Source organism: Mercenaria mercenaria, chromosome 16 (genome assembly GCF_021730395.1).
Source record: "Mercenaria mercenaria strain notata chromosome 16, MADL_Memer_1, whole genome shotgun sequence".
NCBI classification, from domain to species: domain Eukaryota; kingdom Metazoa; phylum Mollusca; class Bivalvia; order Venerida; family Veneridae; genus Mercenaria; species Mercenaria mercenaria.
In genome coordinates, this window is record NC_069376.1 from 32,415,610 (window position 1) to 32,436,535 (window position 20,926).

General features: G+C 34.8%; 1 protein-coding gene across 1 annotated transcript; it reads left to right on the forward strand.

Moving 5' to 3' along the window:
- The first annotated feature begins 1,351 nt into the window (after positions 1-1,351).
- Positions 1,352-20,206, forward strand: LOC128549289 (sterile alpha motif domain-containing protein 9-like). The gene is made up of 9 exons (XM_053525853.1): positions 1,352-1,569; positions 2,440-3,156; positions 4,238-4,534; positions 4,764-4,968; positions 5,464-5,522; positions 6,975-11,344; positions 11,741-11,876; positions 12,599-12,844; positions 14,323-20,206. Exons 2-9 carry the CDS (start codon positions 2,550-2,552, stop codon positions 14,418-14,420), a joined length of 6,018 nt encoding a protein of 2,005 aa, XP_053381828.1. The 5' UTR covers positions 1,352-1,569; positions 2,440-2,549; the 3' UTR covers positions 14,421-20,206.
- Positions 20,207-20,926: the final 720 nt, after the last annotated feature.

Sequence of the window (20,926 nt, forward strand, 5' to 3'; positions counted from 1 at the left end):
GTTTAAGCCATTTTAGACATGAGAATTTTTTACCAAAGAAGGTTGAAAATATTGCACTACTGTAATGCATAACTTGAGAAAAGATAAGGATGGGCATTCGGGGTCCTCCCCCGGATATTGTTTTATTCATCAAGACAAATGGTGCATTTTAAGTCATTTAGGATACAAAAAAAAGATGTAATTGAAACTGACTAATGTATGTGCAAAATTACAGACTAACAGTAAGTATAGATGTTTTGGATAAAAAACAACTATTTGTGTATAGATTACACAAATGTATCTATAAAGAAGGTTTGAATGGTTTCAAAACAAACAAAAACATTAGCGTTATCGATCAGTTTGAAAAACAAACACACATTAGAAATAGACATGGTAGGGCATTTTCATGAAAAAGAATGGAAACATATCAAAAGATAAGAGGTAAGGGTAGATTTCTAGGAAGCACAGAACACCAAAAACACAGCCACAGAGCCACACATTTGCATAGTAGGACCACAACAAAAAGAAGCTGTAATGGAAAAATATTTCAGACGGGTATCCATATACATTTGCTCTCCTGCGCTGTTTCAATGCTGTTTTAAGATTAATCTTTCTGTTCCGTTGTTATACCCCCACCAAACATGTTGGTGGGGAGGAGGGGTGGGGGCTATATAGTATGTTGACCGTGCGAGTCCCCTGCGATAGTCGTGCGAGCATCAGCAAGCCTCGCAGTTTTCCAAATCCGTGCGATGCTCATACGAGTTCTTCCGGGGACCGTGCGGTTCCCGTACGGGGCTCTTGCGAGCTGTTCCTGACTTTGAAAATCTCTACGAGAACATTTTCACCGAGTTGCCGGGTCCTCTACGAGTTCAAAAAATCCGTACGACGCTCGTACGAGTCAACAATGTCCGCACGGACGCCGTACGAATTTGCCAACAATTCGACTGAAAACCTACTCGTACGGAGCTCGTAGCGTTCTTGTGACCAGGGTATAAGCTTTATCATAAAAACTGCATTATTTTAAGTAATATTTTCTTAGTTTAAAAGTAATGTTATGCAAAAGAAGACATGATGGAATTACGGATGCGCAAACTAGAATCTATATGCCCTCTAAGCTTTAAAGGAAACATAAAGATATCAACAGCATAGTTGTAACTGCAAATTTTTTAGTTTCATGTTAGACCTGGAATCCTCTAGTTGTACAATTTCATGAACAGGCAGACGATGAATGCAAAATCTCACAAATTTGACACTTTAAAGACACGTGTGTAAAACGACAAAACACATACATGTAATAGAATTAGACGGAATACCATTTATGAACTGTCTAAACTGTCGGAAAACCCCGATATTAAACAAAATTCCCCCGATATTGATTAGACGGCTACCACAAATGCACGAAGTTAACGTTGAAAATAATTGTAAACTATTATCGTTTATGTTTATGTGATTTAGAATGTTAAACATAAAATGGTTTTAACATAACAAAGTGAATACGGTATCTTTTTCATTTATTGGGACAATGTATTGGTTTGCTAAATATAGACTCAATAAAGGATATTGTTAAATACAGTCCACCGTATATGTCAAGTAAGTGTACTTTTCGTAAAAAATACCCCTTTGCAACTTCATCCGTTAAAAGGAAGCATTTCCTATAATATCAATATTGGAACGTATTTTCAGATCTTGAGTAATTTTACAATAAATTTGTATGTTTTACTTTATCCCTAAAGGAGCCCCTTAAAAGTTAACAAGATTTTCAAAAAAATGATGAAGTTACAAAACAAACCTAGGTCAAACGTTAGTTCATCTCGGCGACATGCTAGTTGGAAACTTTTGTTACAAACGTATTGTAGATAATCCGTTCTTATTTGGGTTCTTTAAGCGGATGAGGTGTAGATAGGGGAGCAAATTGGGCTGTTTGATCAGAATTGATTAAAAAAAAATAGTTTCAGATAATATTCAACTATTTTTATATCTATGTGATATCATTATAGGTTATAGGCGTACCGGAAAGGCCTCAAATGATTACTATATTTCATTTTTAGTTATAAGATATATTTTTCAAAATCGTTTCAGTAACAAAATGGGATTTCCTCTGCTTTTCTAAATATAGCTTTTGTTGGATTTTTGTTCTAAATATAACTTACGAATATTGTCGCGCGTGATGAATCAGCATTTTTGCATTTTTCTTCTAATTGTTACTCATTTTATAGACGTTTTAGGTTTTGTGTTTTGAAATATGAAAATTTTGAATATTAGTTATAACTATAACGTTATGTTTTTCATATTTTGACACGTTTGTTCTGCGAATATGTTGTATTTGCTTATTCATTTATATACAGTTACTAGTTCCTATTAAAAGGCAAGACAATATGTTAATACTTCATTCCAATATGAGTTTCTCGCAAAGGGACTTTGGCTTTTAGTGTTTCATGTCTCACTGATCCAATTTCTTAGTTTCAGTAATATCAAAATGGTGAAGACGTGACGCCTGCATATAATGGGACTGAGTGCACGTGCATTTTGAGGATAATTTATTTTAGAGGAACAGAAGAACACCAGAAACCATGGCTCATGTAGTGCGTGGAGCACAAAATACGCTTATCAACATGGAGAGGCGACAACATTTTCAGAGAGCTATGGAGCTCAATATGAGTATAGGTTCAGATACTATGAGAGATCTAATTAAGGGATATCTAGATAAAAAGGGTTTAACACTGAAAGAACATCTTAACGAAGACTTTGTAAAAGAAAAGCTGAAACTGTACAAAAAGTTATGCGCAGAAAATTTTCATACACTGTGTTCAGGTGATCCTAGCTTAGAGCAAATGGATGTATCGGTACTGACAGTTCTTATTCTGAATACGTTTCCGACTCAGTTATCATCAGACAATAGAAAGAGGGTTAAGGGTTTGAGAGACATGCGAAACAAACTTGCTCATGTGGTTAAAGCAGAGTTAGATGATGACACTCTCTTTAAGGAATCTTTTCAGATGATTGTAGGCTTGGCGAAGGAAATTGGGCCAAAAAATGATTACGCTTTTTCATTGATTAAAACAATAAATGAACTTCGTAAAAGAGAACTAGTTAACTGCCGCAGTAATTTAGAGCGGGTAATAATTAACAATGAAATGTTTGTTATCAAAATGGTTGAATCGTCCGAAAAGGATAGTGGTAGGTATATGTTCATCTAGGTATTCGATCAGTGCAGTGAATTCCATATTAATATAGCTAATAGTTTCATTAAACGCGGGATCTGAAAAGTTGTCCCCAAATACAAAAAACCAAGAACACTTGCTGACATTTAAAATGGACATTTACTCACAGATAATTAATTTGTTTTGTGCGTATTTCTACATAAAATTACTCAATCACTAGACATCTATTTGTTTGCTCTAAAGTTTGTCGAAGAATATGACAAAAGGTTTAATCATTAAATTGTATAGTTTTATATGTATTTACAGCCAAACCTGTGTCTTTTTGCCACCTCGATAGCCTAGTGGTAGAGCGTCCGCTTCGAGTGCGGGAGGTCGTGGGTTCGATCCCCGGCCGCGTCATACCAAAGACGTGAAAAACGGTACTAGTAGCTCCCTTGCTTGGCGCTCAGCATTAAAAGGGAAACTGGCCTCTTCTCTCATACCCTCGTGGCGATAGATTCCATCAGGAATGAGGTGTCGAGAGTGATTAATATAAGTTGTAGAACTTCCTTCACAATCGACCTGAAATAGATTATGTATAAACTAAACCTGTGTGTATGATCACGCACATCGAAGTACATTTAATGCCACTTTATTAAAGCCTGCATAGAAATGTCACTATTTTCTCTTCCTGATTAATCATAAGTAATGTAAATTTACCTCTGTTTAGGGACTACCTTTCAAAAAAGACTACTTTTCTCATTTTCCAATGGTGATTTATACAGAAAGGTTAACCGTATTTTTTCTGTTTCATTTTGAGTCGATGTAGTTTATCACATTATTTTAAAGTAAGTTCATATTTATCAAACTGTCTGAAATATAAGGGTTTTTTTAAACATTTAAAATATCAAAGTATGATAATATATAGGGACACTTAGAAAACGTAATTTGGACAAATGTCGATTTAAGAGGAAAAAACACTTGGGAACATGTCTAACTTGGATTAAATTTTCACACGTGCATTTTGTCACTAGAGACAAATTTATATGTCTTAAAATAAAAATAATTACTTTACAGTGATTATTTTATTCATTTAAGATGTTCATTTTTCTTTAAAGTAGATGCAGACGAGACGATGATAAAGATTGGATTGACGAAGTGGGTGCGGCAACTTTCAAGGGGGTTAAACGTAGGTGTGTTCATTAGAGAGCTAAAAGACAAAGGAGTGATAAATGACACACTGAAACGCCAAATTGAGGAAAATTATTCCTACGAAGAACAAATGCAGGTTCTCATTCTGCACATGTTAAATGAAACAAGATTCAACCTATGCGAATTGTGCCGTTGCCTGAGAAGTATTGCCCCAAGATTAGCTGATCTGATAGAAAACACAAACACCGATGGAAAGGAAATAGGTGGGATAACCTTTTCATGTTCTAACTTTACTACATAATATTATAGTAGATAAGTAGATATTTCGAAGCATATATCGTAACCCAGCCAAAATATTTGGTTTGAATGATTTTTTTGTGATGAAATATGTAACACTCTATGGGTCAATGCGATTTCATATTACAATGTGAAGAAAACTGCCAAACAATGTGAATCTATTTATCTTCAATAGTGTATACTGCTTTTTTGCAGAGAAGTATTTGGAAGATTACGAAAAACAAAACGTAGCTCGAATACTAAAAGAAACTTTTGTGGAGGCTGAAGATCATTCAGTATCAACAGATCGAGTACATATCATCGTTGAGCAAAAGATTGAATTGGTACTGGATTTTATTAAGATAAGAAGTTGTGTTCTGGAATGCTTTTCAACCGTAAGACACATGGAGAATGATGGCAGGTGATTAGTTAAGGAAAACGTTACTTATACAATTTAAGACACTTTCCCCACCACCCCAGCCCTTTTATCTATCCCTTACCTATTTGTGTATTTTGTATATAAATATGATGTATTGTCGGATACTTTAAGCGACCCGTCTGCTATATTTTTCCATTACAGTTAAGTTTTGTTGCGGGCCCTGGCTGCTCTGTGCTTCAGGGAAATCTACCCATACCTTTTACTTTTTTATCATTACCGCTCTTTTAAACTCAGAGCGAGATTTCCCGAGTTTAGCATTTTTGTTGAAGTATTTTAATAAGATTCTTATTTCATATGAAATAGAAATCTTTAAGAGTATGACATTGTCCCCCAAAAAAAAGAATATTGAATGAGGCCTATACATTAACATTATAAACAAAAATACTTTTCTTATTTCCTCGTATTACGAAAGTACACCTTTTTTCCTTTTATAAATGAGTGATCGCTTCTAAACGAAATAACATTATCTGTTCTCAGTTTTGCTGGTTTGACCTGGAAGACATTGGAGTCGCCAGTGGAAGAGACATTAGCAGAAGGTAAATTTTACAATCGCACGTTATTCGTAAAGAAATAGTTGCATTCCTTAAGGCCATGCCAAATTTATTTGTAGTTTATTGGAACGACCTCGTCAAATATTCCATTTTCTAGAAAAAATACAGAAACAAATTTTTTAATTTTTTTTTTAGGGCGGCTTATCAATAACAGCAAAATATTCAGTCAACACTATTTTTTCTTAAAAACTAACCCGAATATTGACTCCATCTGTGTTCAGGGCTGGTTCTTTTTTGTAGAAAGTAAAAATAATATTAGATATATAAGCAATTCACATATAGACACCCTGATTACATCTTCTTTTCTTTTCGTGAACACGTGACGCTGTTCTGTAAAACCAGTAGTTCGATGTTATCTTAATGTTACAGAACCTACATCAACTTTATTAATAAACCTGTCACTTAAAAATAGGTTTAAAATGCGTACAATCTGGAAAAAACGACTACACTTGACCAAGTTAAGACCAAGTTATTAGAGTAGATGATATAGAATCACTCTACTACCATTCACCTATGGATAAAATGTTGATAAATGCACTCTGCTGATATAATTGCAATTCTTGTTTAAAATTTGTTTTGAAAAAACATATCCTAAGTTAACAACAAAATTTTATGAAAATATTTATTAGGAAAGAATAAGTGCATCTGAATATTCAGCCTAAGAATCCACCTGTAAGAGAAAAGTTACAGGCAATGACTTTGTTGAAATGCCCTATTGGAACTCTTTGATGTTTAATGGTATCCAATAAATTTACAAAAGATATGCACCTGCAGATTTGGCGTTGAATTCAATCAGTAAAAGTTCAGGGTCATTGCTCTTGCATTTGACAAAACGGCATTTTTAATTACAAAATATTTTTTGTAAAACAGAATACTCACTATACTTCAACAATAATTCCAAAGGATGTACACATGTTGAAATTGCATGGTGTCATTTTAAGCCACCGTACATTTAGCTGTTGAATAAATGTTATCTTTTCATGCACAGTGGTACTATTTAAAATTTGTTATTAAATCAGTTGAAATAAATATAAAAAAATCGAAACAATGTCATGCTCGCTTCATTAAAAATGTACCTGTCTTTAAAAAGTCAAAATTAAGAAAGAAAATATCACGCGCTCGCTAAATATGTTGTTGTAAATTTTCCGACGAATATCTAACCAGTTTAGCATGACCTTATATGAGTTATAATAATTTTCAATGCGTACCTTAAGCTGTTCTTGTTTGTCATCCGTTTAGAATCAGGTTTAGAATCAGGTACAAATGATTAGAATCTTACATACCTTTAATTGTGAAAATAAAATGAATTGATTAATACTGTTTTGTATACATTTTAAAAAACATGCTAGTTATACACATACATTTTGTAATACCCACCTAATTTTGAACACATATTTGCAATGTTTTTAATTGATTAATGATCCTTATAATTTCCAGAGAATATGGATCAGACAGGTATTTCTGAAATGACTTGTGAGGATTTTGCAAATTACGTCGCCGAAACCCTGTCAAAAGTTAAAGTCAGTTTATATGACCCTTTCAAGAAAGCATTTTTGAATGAAAGTATCTCACCAAAAGCCTTTGTTGACATGACAAAAGATGAAATGAAAGAAACATTTCAGCCCTACCTAGAGGCGACTAAATTTGGCATTGGTCTACAGAAAGAGTTGAGTCTTATTCAAAGACAAATAAAGAATGAGAACATTACCATAAATTCTGATAACATCGGACTATTACGCCCATTTGATACGCCCTGTGGAAATTTAACTTACAGCAAGTGTAATGTCCGGCCAGATACTGGAAACCTTCTTGTTCCAAAGCATGAATTTAGATTTCTGCCTTCCAATAATCAGTATACACGATACTATGTAGCGAAAGAGATTGTTAAATTTGCAGCCGCCTCTATCAATGGACGAAAAAATGGAACCATACATTTTGGAATAAAGCCTTTGAAATGCCAGATAGGTCAGATAATCGGAATTGCTTCGAACAACGAATGTATCAAATGTTTGAATGACGAAATAGCACGGTCAGTTGAAGTATGTTTCAAAGAGTATGCATCAGTTGTATTTAGATGCATTCGCCCTGTACAAATAATTCCAATCGAAAATGGAAGAGTTGTTATTGAAGTTGATGTAGTTCCATTTTCAAAACATATTAGTAGTCAGTTGTTGTCGATGGACTTCCCTCCGAAAGGTTACCAGCATCGACAATGTTTCGTTTTTGGTGTAAAACCAGATTGGCAAATATTACCAATAGCTGCAAACAAAGTGAAACAAGTTGAAGAGGTGTACACAAAGGTTTTACAGGAACGGGCACTTCTAGAAGAGGCAAATGATCAATCTGGTGACAAACGAGTTCGTCTTAGAAAAAATCTTGTGAAAATGCTGACGGGAGGGAATAAATACATCACTGACGAGTTTGTTCCAATAATTGTGTCTGGAAATATAACAGGATTATCAAAAGAAGAAACTCTGAGGAAGGAGTTAGACATGAAACGTGCATTTAAATCCGCAAAATTGGTTCTGGACTTTGACAGTTCCGTCAAACTACGAAGTAAAGTCGAAGACGATCAAATGCTCTTCACTGTAAAAACAGCGGAGGACCTGACACTTCAGGCAGATCTTTCCCATACAAGTCCTACATGGGTTTATTGCAATGGAAATGAGGAATTGTCAAAGGAAAACATGACGATGGAAAATTGGCTGGAAGAAAGATCCGATGGTGTTAAGAATGCTTTAGATGTTATGAAAAAACTTATTCCGAAGACAAGGGCGAAGGTTGTTTTCCTTTTGTTTCAAGCTAATTCGACTGAAAGAGATCCAATTCACGAAGCTGCTAGAATGTCTATTCTGTCCTCATTTAGAAATCAGTGCATTGTCATTGCTGAAAATGATGAGATTATCAAAGATCTGAAAAAAGAGTTGGTAGGTACAGTTGGTGAAAGGAAAATTGATAACTTCTTTCACACCGGATTGGCATGGGATGAAATTTCTCAGTTGTTGAACAGCGTTTGTAGAAGAAATCCTGACGTTGTATGCAAGTTACCACGTTGTGATGGACATTTTGCGGAAATGACGAAAAAAGAAAGAGAAGAGCTGAAGTTTACTGATATTGATATCCTTAGTGGGGAAGAATGCATAGATGAAGAGTCGAAAATGCCTGATCAAGAAAGAAAGGTAAATAGAAATGAGATACAAGAGCGATTTTATCGTGGTGGTCAATGTTCATGGTGGAATTTTTACTATCAGACACATGTTGGTAAAAGGGACCTATTTGATCGCCACAAAGGTGATATAAATGAAAAGTTGACAGGTAACAAGGGAGAAGCTTTGATAGAAATACACGACATAGAACATCACCCTGGTGCTGGTGGTAGCACTTTAGGGAGACATTTACTTTGGCACTTCAGCCAGTTTAAACAAACTCCGGAAAAGGCTTACCGTTGCTGTGCTGTAAGGAATACAAGCGTAATTGAAGACACTATAAACCAGATCGAGAAGTTTCGGAGTTTCAAAGATGGTGATTGCCCAAAACCATTCATAGTATTGGCAGATAACAAAAGTGAGGATAACGTCATTCTGTTAAAAACAAAGCTGCATGAGCTTGCCTACAAAACTGGTTCCCCTGGAAAGTTATTCTGCTTGATTTTGATAATCAACAGAATGCCGATTACACACGACGAATCAGAAGGAAAACCTTTGTTGAAGCACAGACTGAGTACTACGGAACAGAACTGGTTTGAAAGCAAGTACAGAGAAATGGAAAACTCAGACGACATTGATGTTAAAACGCTGATAGCTTTTAATTTCATGAGAAAATCATTTGATATATCGTACATGAAAAAAACTGTTGACAGTATTATGCAAGGTGTATCAAAGAAAGAAATGAACGTATTAAGATGTCTTGCCCTAATAAGCTCTTATGAAAGCGACCACCCTGTGCCAGAAAACGTGTTTGACTACATGATGAATGAACAGATTGACACGGAACTGCTTTTTGGACAGCCTTGGGGAATTGCTCATTCTGTACCGGAGTTACACAATCTTGCAAAGTTAAGAAATGAAACGTGGAACATGCACATGTCAGATGCGATGAACCTTTTGATAGCAAAGAAGGAGGACCAGGATTTTTACAACAGTGGTGTTTGTCTTATTTCACAGCTGCTTGCGAAAACAGTTCTTGAATACATTAAGACGAACGAAGGTTTGACATTGGAGAGTATTGTTGACAGCGTGTTAGATTTAGTTGAAACGCAACAAAAAGAGACAAACCCAATGTCAAAACGTTTTGTAAAAATTGTCTGTAGTCTCTTTAAAACAAGACAGTTACTGGAGAGCGAGAGAGGCGATCTAAAAGAGAAATTTTCCGATCTGGTTCTTGAGCTGGCCCATTCTGTGGAAGGTGACACAGACGCTAAGTCTGGGCAAAGGGTACTGCGGGTCACACAGCGTTGTTTTGATATAACGGAAGATGCAATGGTCGGCCAGCAACTGGCCAGGTTCAATATACACATAAAGGAATTTGAAGCAGCTGAAATTGCAATTAAACGTTCACTTGAAAAACGTCCACAAAGCTCGTATTTGCTAGACACATATGGGCAAATATTTAAATCAAAAATGGAATTTCTGATCGAAAGTGCTACCCAAAATGGTAGTAAAATTAACGACGATGTGGGGTCAGAGATTATAGATTTAGCTTTCCAGGCTATAGAAAAGTTCACAGAAGGTCAGGAAATTGCTGTTTCTCTAGAAGAGGACACTAACTGGGGCTGCTTCAACACAGAAGTGAAAACGGCTTTGTATTTGCTTGAAAAGTTCGAAAAGTTTGAATGTTTTACTACCCGTCAAGCATTTGTCAGTTTTTTGAATGAAGATCATTTTGAAGTGAACGATTCGACACTGTTAGGCTTGATAGCGAAATGCCCTTCTCTTGAAAACCTGAGATTAGGCACGCCCGCACAGTGTCATCTAGAGACATCACTCCGTAGTCTTGAGGAAAGAAACTACCAAGTAAAGAGACAGTTATATACCATTTATTCCGAAAATGAAACTCTTTTGCTGAGACTCAGAGAAAGGTTCGAAAGATTTTACGGAAGTCGAGATAGCACTTCAAAGTACCAATTTACATATGGGATTGGCTTGAAACCACTTATGGTAGCAAAGGAACAGAAACAATATCTGCTAGCACGGAGAGTCAAAGAAGCGAAAAGGAACCTTGAAACTTTTGACCAAAGACAAGCTGATGAAAGGGATCTTCTTGTCTACATTGGAAACAACATTATAACTCTTTCAAGTCTGGTCGCAGGCAAAGACACCGATATGTGTAATATAACAGAGTATAAGCGTCTGTTGTCTTACAGCACTCGATTAGTTTCTATTCAAACGACATCTCCAAGATCAAAGAGGCTTTACCTAGAAACATTTCTCTATTACGCCATGCTTCACTGGCCTTTGAAATCTAGAACAACATTAGATCTAGATGTTCTGGCTCGACCAACAGTTTATGAGCAACTGATAAAGCAATGGGAAGATGCTTACAATGCAAATTTCTACATTAAAAGTACAGAACAGTGCCGTAAAAACAGACCCAAAAATTACTTTGCCCTAGGAAAAGGGACCCCAGGCAATGACATTGTTGACCTCGAGGCAATCAGGAAGGAGTGGATGAACAGGAAAAAGAAATCTACTGGTCGTGTTCGCAGACCAGTGTTTGCTGATTTCTTTTGGAGAGAAAGTTTTGTCGAAGAGAGACTAGAAAGGTTGAATGGGACGGTCGACGGCTCTGGTCATGTCGTTATTCACAAGGTAATCGTTATCTTTATACAACATGTTACATAATTATCTACATTAGTACATTTACAACAGATATTCCCAACCTATTTTAGGTTTATAATGTCTAATCGGATTTAAATAAATGGAAAAATATCACGCTAAAGCATATTTACTAAAGGAAGAAATGTGGTAATAACATTTCTCAATGTATTTTTCTGTCAGTTTTAGTGAAGCTCAACTTTTAGGCACCATATGTACATAAATAGTTATAGTAACAAATCAATCTTATTGCACAATAATTTCTTTCTTCATTTCCATTACATATTTAAATGAAGCAAAATACTTTTTAGACACGACTGATTTCCATTTTTTTTATATGTTTTACACATGCTTGTATATTCATCTTTAAATAACAATTTTATTAAATAGGCTGAATACCCTCTTGGAACACACATATTTAGGATCAATACATACTATCCGTGCACTGCGCTGAGCAACAGAATCGTAACATTTGTACTCGGTTTTACATGGAAAGGGCCAACTGCATTTGATGTTGAGGAAAAGGGTATGTTTTTCACCACAAGTGAAATTTGTATGGTGTCTGAGAGACAAAGATAAGTGTGCTTTTAAACTAGCACCCGAAGCGAGGGACCCTTAATTCCATTTCGATCCGCTACTGATTTAGTTTGGAACCAATAAAATGGTTAATTGTTTAGTCTCTGTTCGCAGATCTTTAGTCGTGTCGTTTTTCAGTAGCGTATGTTGTTTTATTATTTTAAAGCACATCATTTACGATTACTTCGTCTCCGTCCATTCGCGCCAAACAATTATAATTTTAAACAGTCGTCAATAACATTCAACGATCAATCAGAAGTTTAAAATACGTTTTATTGATGAGATTTGTAATTGCTTGGCGTTATATGATTTTTATGACAAAAAGATTTGGCTAATTTTGGTTCAATTGGAAAAAATGGCTGCCTTCAGAATTAGGATATATATGTGCGTATTTATCCAGTTAAAGCGTGGTTTCTATTGTTTCGACCGTTCCAATATCCCCCTCCCCCTCAGTTCCTTTAGATGTATCTGTTTCTTTTCTTCTCGATGTCAATTTGTTTGAATGTGTCAGTATATGGTGCTTTACACACATGTATACAAACACAACTCTTGATGTAGTTATTCTTATTCGATAAATATCATTGAGGTAGTCGCTGTCAACAGATGTACTGTATTACTTTGTTACAGCATATTTAAAGTACATATGGACATCATTGCTAAATTTGGTTTTAGGTAAAACAACTTCACGAGGTCCGACTGGAACTGATGATGGGCCCAGCAGTCTGAATTCCGAAACTGAGAATGAAACAACACAAGCAGATGGTGAAAAGGCAGCGAGAAAACTCTCTCAAAGCACAAGCATGACTTATGTTCCCACATCAACAAATAGAAAGTCGACGGGTGTAAAAATCGAAAGTGAAAGCTTACCTCAGCCAAGTGGAGGTCCAACTGAAGGTGCAGACGGCATTTGTGAATCAGGTATTATTATTATATTTATTTGGTCGGAATGCAATTGCTTTCTAAGAAGTCTTACATGCCGTTTAAGATTTTCTTCTACACTGATATTGACCTTTATCCTAGTTTACATTATGAAAAAGTGTTGTCTGACGATTTAAATTCTCAGTTTATGGTAATACTCTTGCAAAGGTTTATGGTAATACACTTTACAAGGCTTGCCATTGCGTGTGTTAGGGATTCACCTAGCGGGGAATACTTTTATTCACACTGTCCGTGACTTTGGAACATGGTGTGGGGTAAGAGTTAGGTTAGGTGCGCACCATAAACCGGTATAAATTCCTCACTGGTGTTTTTGCCACAGACCGTTCAAATGCGGTGCCCCATTGTGTTCCTTTATTTGTTCCTTTTGTCCACGTGTTTGCTTCGTATGTCTGGGATGTGCGTGTGCTCCCGCGCGTATGTGTGTCTATGCGTGTGTGTGTTGGTCGTGTGCACGTTCGTTTGCTGGGAGTTGCGATTAGGGTAGGCTGCGTTTTGGAACGTGGCATTCCCTAATGGATATTTATCCTTGCTTTTTGTTGAGAACGCAATTCCTTCATTCAAGTTGTTGTTTATTTTCCGAAATGAAAGAAAGATGACGAAGCATTTCTAGACTTATACTAACATTGATAAAACAATTCAGCAATAACTTAGTAATGTAAGTGGACAGTGTGTCAAAGGTCAAGGTAACAATGACTGTTTGTGCAAAGTTTCTGCTCAATATCTTGAAAGTTCGTTTACCTATGATCCCCTCAAAATCATACATTGGCACAGTGCATGATGTCTGCTGGAGACAAAAATAACGTCACAATGACTGACAGAAAAACAAATTGTTTCTGCTGAATATCTTGAGGATTGCGAACTCAAACTTAATACGCATATTGACCGTGAATTGTGCTTTTCGGCCATGTGGTCAAAGATCAAGATCACAGTGACTGTTAGTACAAAAGATGTTTCCGATAAATATCTTGACATCTGTTTGATCTACGATCCTCAAACTTTGCAGGTACACTGGCCATTGATAATGAATGACCCCTATTGATATCAAAGTCAGTGGTCAAAATTCAAGATCACTGTGACTGTAAGTACGAAAACCGTTTCCGCTCAAAATCTTGAGAACGCCTTCACCTACGATCCTTTAACCTGGCGGATACTTTGCTCATGCGCAGTGAATAACTTTAAAGGATTTTAAGGTCAGTAGCTCAAAGGTTAAGATCACAGTGTCTGTTAGTACACCAGGGACCCTTCTCGATTTTTAGGTTTTTTAATCAAAGATCATGGACATTGTCATGCTAAATGACCAGAAGGACGTGTTATATGATTGGTGCTGGTCGTCTGTCCGTCTGTTTGCAGTTTAGTTTCCTCTAAATAACTTCAGAATGCTTCACAGGCGCATTTCATTTAATGTTTTTGCTAAGAAGTGCGTTTCTGTTGTTTGAGTGTTCTCTTTTAATTTCAAGCCCATGCTGAAGCAAATGCCAAATCTGAAAGCAACAGCTGTGTGCAACAGACCGTCAGAAAATCAAGACGTCAGAGGAAAAACAATAACAGAAAATAATTAAAATGTCATCTAGTCATTTGTATACAGGATATTGCCACTATACTTATGTACTGCTGTAAAACCACCTCGGTAGCCTAGTGGTAGAGCGCCTGCTTCGAGTGCGGGAGATCGTAGGCTTATTCCCTGGCCGCATCATACCAATGATGTAAAGAATGGTACTAGTAGCTTTCTCGCTTGGCATCCAGCATTTAGAGGAGGATATTTTGGCGGGATAGAACTAGGACAGGTCAGCCCAGTGCCAGTATGATGTGACTGGGTGGGGTATCATGTCACGTGTCAACGGCATGCAGCACTATCAAGTTGGGCATTGCGCTTACTTCTAAAAGTAGACACAGTCATTTGTATGACTGAAACTTTATTTTAAAAGACGCTGAACATAAACACAGGAACACTTAGTGAATTTTAGGTGTGCACGTTTATATATTTTGAAATCATTTAATAAAGTTGTTGTTATTTTATACTTGCATGGGTACCCGAACGTGTATGATTTAACTCTTGATTCTACTTAGCGTATGATATGTCTAAAATCAGAATATTGCAAGGTGTCCGAAATGTTATTGTAAAGTTTAAAACGTGTAGTTTTACATAGAACGACCAGCTCGATTAGAAAATGCATAGCGCCTTACTTGTATGTAATAAAATCTGTAAGAAGATCCTTTGGATGCATAGAACGCAAACAAGCAAAAATAATTGCGGACTCTGTTTGATTGAGTCTGTTTACGAGAGGTAATGAAAAGTGCAATACCCCTCAAGCCTCGTAGCACTGGCTTAAGCGGAATTTTGTTATCAGTAACTAATTCTCGTCAAAATATGAAAGAACTTTCATGAAAAGTAGGTGTAGGAAAAAGTGATGTTATTGTTCAATAAAGGTGCGTAAATCAGATCTGAAGTGGTCAAGAAGGATTTGAATTAGTGACTTTTTAACCTTGAAATCAAAATTACCTACTTAATCTTTCAAGCCTTTAAGAAGCATTATGTTTTTCATTTTTGTATCCAAAAAGTGTTTTCATATAAATAGCTGTTTTATGTGCACATTTTATTATAAATGCAGTTTGCCTGAATGTTCAAAATTCAATTGTATATATGAAATATGATTATTGTGTGTAAAAATCCAACCTTTCTTTTATTACATGTCTTAATGTGACTTAAGGGATGAGATGTAAGTGCTTAAATATTACTATTTAATCACTTGCTTGTGACTTTGAACAGATTTCAATCTCTAGATTTATATGTTATGATTAAAATGTACCAAAAAATATGAACCGTATATGTTGACTTCTGTGGTTGACTTTGTATTTGGTTTGCACATAAGGTATCATTTGTATGCTATTTTATGCCGTTGTAAAACAACAAACAAACGAGAAATACAGTGTGTATCATGTTATGTTGCATTAAGAGTTTTAAAACGCGCCACAGTATAACGGTATTCTATTGTATTTCCATGATGGTAATTATACATGATTTCTGAAAAAAAAAATAGAAATAAAAGTATCTACTAACAAATTGACAGTACCATATATTAGGCCAAGATAATGTGTTTAATGTCTTAACATTTTATTGAATGAATGTAGCATTATGCACAGTATTTGATATATTAAGCTGAGTTTAGATCACACTCTGTTTCTACAGGGCTAGATAGTTATTTATCTCTGTTTTAAACCTATACTGAAAAGAGATTGACTGAATAAATTTGCAAATAAAGTTGTGAAAACACATTAATTCGGGAAAGGGGTAAAGTGTTCACCTGTCGTTATGCAATATAGCTGTATACGAGTATTATCATAATGATTTTCATGAAGTTCATGTGGGAGGAAAAGGTAGGTCACTTGGTTGTGGTTGGTCTTTAAGTTTAAATACGTTAAAATACATTCAGTTCCATGTAATAACATAGTTACATATCTTTGAGATGATAAAGAATGAAGAAAACGGAAGCATTGTGATAGTTTCATCGGCATAGAACTATTACTAGTTTAAACATTTTCGCTATTTATTTAACTTGTTTAAATGTAGACATATTTGCTGTTGGAAATTTCTTTAAAAATACTTTGATATCTGTTTAAAAAAAGTCAAGCCAAACCAGAATTATAAAGATTTTAATGTTGTTATTTATATTTCACTGTGTTGATTTCATTGTTTTGTGTATAGGGCAAAAATGTAATTTTGCATGTGATAACAAGCATATACAGTACAGTTTGCTAAATGGATATTATCTAAAAAACTAGATTGAAAATAAGTCGTTTATAAACCGCTCTTTAGTGTACGAAAAATACTTTGTAATGTTGCTTAGATACTTGTAACAGTTTATAATGTGCAATGTACGCCTGTACGATTTTTTTTCAAATAATTGTTTAATGCATAGTTCGTTAGAATATTGTTTTGAATAGTACAAAATATTTACAACAATGCGATTGTCCTAAAATGCTACCTTAGTAAGATTGTGTACTTCTGTTAGGGTATAATTACAATTGTTTTGAGTTTAAATTGATACGTTTTATTATCTTTGTTATTATAAGTAGTATTATTATTATTTTCATAAATTGTTATATATGACTTTGAAGTATTTAAACCGATTCCCATTTCTAATATGAAGTTGATATGCCTTTGGGAATATGATGTCTGCGGTATACTGTGTATTATATATTACTGTGTCCTTTCCTTTAAATGAATATCTGTTAAAGGAAATTACTGTTTCATTTTTTCTGCACTCTCTTGATTATAGTAAGGAAAGTTAATACATGCAATCATACTTTGATCCTGATGATTTTTCATTGTTACAATAATTCTAGAAGATCGTAACTACAATGAGGATCAGTTTTAATTCCTTTATTTACTTCAACGTCTGAGTGTATGGCCGTTCAAATCTCAATGTCTCCACTGGACTGTATCATGCAAATGGCACTAGTTATAAATATATTATTTTTATATTTTGCATATAATTAAAATGCACCTGTTGTCAGATATTTTGTGCAACCCGTCTGCTATTATTTTCCGTTAAAGTTTCTTTTTGTTGTGGGCTTCTTTTGCAATGCATGGCTCTCTGGCTGTGTATGTGGTGCTCTGTGCTTCTGGGTAATGTACCCTTACCTGTCATTTTTACATGACGCAAATGGTTAAGAGATTTTTTTTCAGAAGTACGTTTTCCTAATCTTGATTTTTGTTTACTTCTTTTGAATATTAACGATATATTTCTAGTCAGGTTATGTTCATCTGATAGGGCAACTCTATTTATTTCATATTTTTTCATTCAAAATAAAACATTTACTACTGTCTTGTTCACTTGATTTATAGTATATACTTTTATAGATATAGTTCATTTTAAACGTTTAAATGTCTTAGCGCAGGATGTTGTTCAGCATGTAACCGTTAAAGGACATATACGAGTGCGCAAATATCGTGGCGTTGGGTGCAATCAAGGGTTTTCTTGCGAAGATGTCAATCAAGGTCTTTGATCGAGATTAATATCTTTATAAGAAAACCCGAGAATTCACCCAACGTCATGATATTTGCGATAATGCACGAGAGTATGTCATTTAACTGTTTTACCGCATGGAAACAATATTTCTTTTTTATCAAAGATTATAAAGATTTTTCATATACAAGAGTTCTCAACTAGCAGCGCTAAGTTTCATATGACCAATAAACTGTGCCGATATATATCGCCATACATTTCCTGTATACATCTCAATGGGAAAACTATACTGTTATATATCATCACAGTTATTTATATATTGTTATAATTTTTCCTGTTATCGGTTCTGTTCCTGCCTAGGAAGAATGTTACCATGTATATCGCAATGAAATGATCAAAGGAAAACAGCCACACCATGCGATAACAATAAACATTCTTCATGTGTTTGCAATGAATGATTTGCCATCATACAGCAGTTCACCTAATTGTCAAGTAGCAGAATGACTTTTGTAGAAAAAATGCCCAACTCGATATAAATAAAAATGTTGCAGGCTCGATTTGATTAAATTTATTATATATTTAGGCAGTATGTTTTGGATCAAGTGATATATAATGTGCAATAATCTAGCTTCTAGGTTACAGTGTTCCATTTGTATTGTTGACCACTAAGAGGGATTGTAACCTACATGTTGCGATACATTTGTGTCTTTTGAAATGACAGCTAACTAAGATTTCATCCCCCAGAATAATGTTTTGAGAATGTGTTATCTTGTTGTTTTCACTTGTAGGCATCATGTTTAAGCTATTTGCGATCGACTTTGTACTTAAAGCAAACATGTTACACAATATTGAACTGAAAATGAAAATTGAAATTGATAAAGCGCGAACATTCCAATTTTATATGACTAAAACTTATTACTTTTATGGATATGCTAACATATGTATTAGAATATAGACGATATTTAAACTATGAAAAGGGTATCCAATTTCTGTAACTCAGTTCTGTTGAGCTCATGATTTTGTCAAGTTTTGTCTGCCAAGCTGTATTAAAAAAATCATGTTTAATAAATTGTCATGTTTACTGAAAGAGTAAGCTCTAATTTGACAACAGCATTTTGGCTTTGGTAGAAGTGATGCTGTTTCCAACTATATGTATCTGAAGTTTATCGACCAAATCTGCTGAAATGTCTGTGTATCTATTTAGCCTGTCTAGTATGCTTAGGCAATTCATGTCTTATTTGAAATATAACTTGCAACCCTACATTTCAAAAAATGGCTATTCATGAGTAATATTTAACATTATTTAACACTTTAAAGTTTTGTTCAGGATGTGAATTATTGTGCAAGTTAAGGCGTCTACATATTAATCAATATTTTTCATGTTATGCATATTGCACGTTTTGTTTGTGATATACTTGAATTTACAGTTTGCAGACGAGTTTTCCTTATAAATATTTTATGTACAAGGACAACATGAATAGTATTTTGTTACCCACATTATCTGTCAAAAGTAGGATTTTATTCTTGTAATGGCAGATAAGCAATTATATTAATACAATTAATAGATAGAAACGACATTGTTTCCTAGGATCGATTGTATAATGTGAAAATGAATAAAATAAATACCATAAAGCCCGATATTTTTGCGAGGTTAAAACTGTGTTTTTTAATTTGGAATAAGAATGTTAAGTAGAATATTTGCCATAAATGGTAAATTTGTGAAACATATAAATTAAAGCATTGTTTAAATGCTACTTTCAGCGAATACGGCAAATTAGCAACAATTTCAGATTTAAATGTACATAGAATAGCAATGCATGAACTGCGACCTTCAGCGACGTTAGATAAATTGCTCATACGGATACATGTGCAAAAACATGCATGTTCGTGTTCGCTGCCGTGTTTAAAATTTTAGTCAAATTGCTAAATTATATGTCCTGAACACTATGTTAAGGCCTACGATGTTTTACATTATGTGAAAGATGAGGCTAAATGAAAACTGAAGATACATCTCAAGTTATAAGCAGTGATTTATGATACTAAACAGTTCAACGTAAAATATATGTCCATAAAAGGAAATGGAAAATTATTGGGTTTTACAAAATAAAATCTCTTTAGTTTACCTGTACATTTTGAATAACATTTGAGAGGAATTATTTACAACTTTATTAAGTTAATGTTTTTGTTTTTATTTGATTCAGAGCCATATTCGTTCGATTGCTGATCTCGTGTTTTTAGATGTAGACTATATTGTTATTTTTTTTATTTTATTTATTTTAAGTTTATTTTATTGTTGACTTTAAAACGCTCTATATTATAAGCACTTTTTAAGAAGAGCTTGTGACTGGACTATAATAAAACACAATAAATGTTAATATTTGCAATTAAAAGTTGTTTTTATTTCTCGCACAAAGCGGCGCTCGAAACGTTATAGCACAAACAACGTTTTATAAAAAAAAGAGCTTGGTAAGTAGAGCTGGTTTAGAACTAAATCTATAAGAAGTTTCGGAAGCATACATGGAAATGGGGTGAAAACCACCAATTGTTAGACAGTGAGCACAGAGATTGAACAGCCACTAGCTAAAACTTTGTTGACTGCCGAACGTCTGCTTTTGTCGCTTTTGTCTCTGTTATCTGCAAAATAGTGTTGTTGTTTTTTTCTGCAGAACTTTCAATCATACTATTTTCTTTGAAATAACCCAAGTCGGACGGCATACTTCTTGAATAATTAGCCTGTGAAATTGAACTCAAACGAGGTTTTATAAATCAAGTCACTATAGTACAACATGAAGTGCGCGCAATATCACCCCCGCTACCCCCGCTACCCCCACCACCTCCAAAAATGAACACACACACACACACAAATCGATACTTGTACGAAAGTTTAAAAAGTATTGTCAACAGATACGTCTTTCTGGTGCGGTGTCCCACTACAAAACGTTTCGAATGTTACGAAAAGTGCTTTTTTCCTTTCAATTAAAACATACTGAGCCATATGAAGTCAAGTCTTCCCTCTGATCAGTTGTTACTTAATGATTTTCTTACTATCTTTTTTCTGGTCAATCAGGTAAAGTGCCATCCTAAAGGATATAAC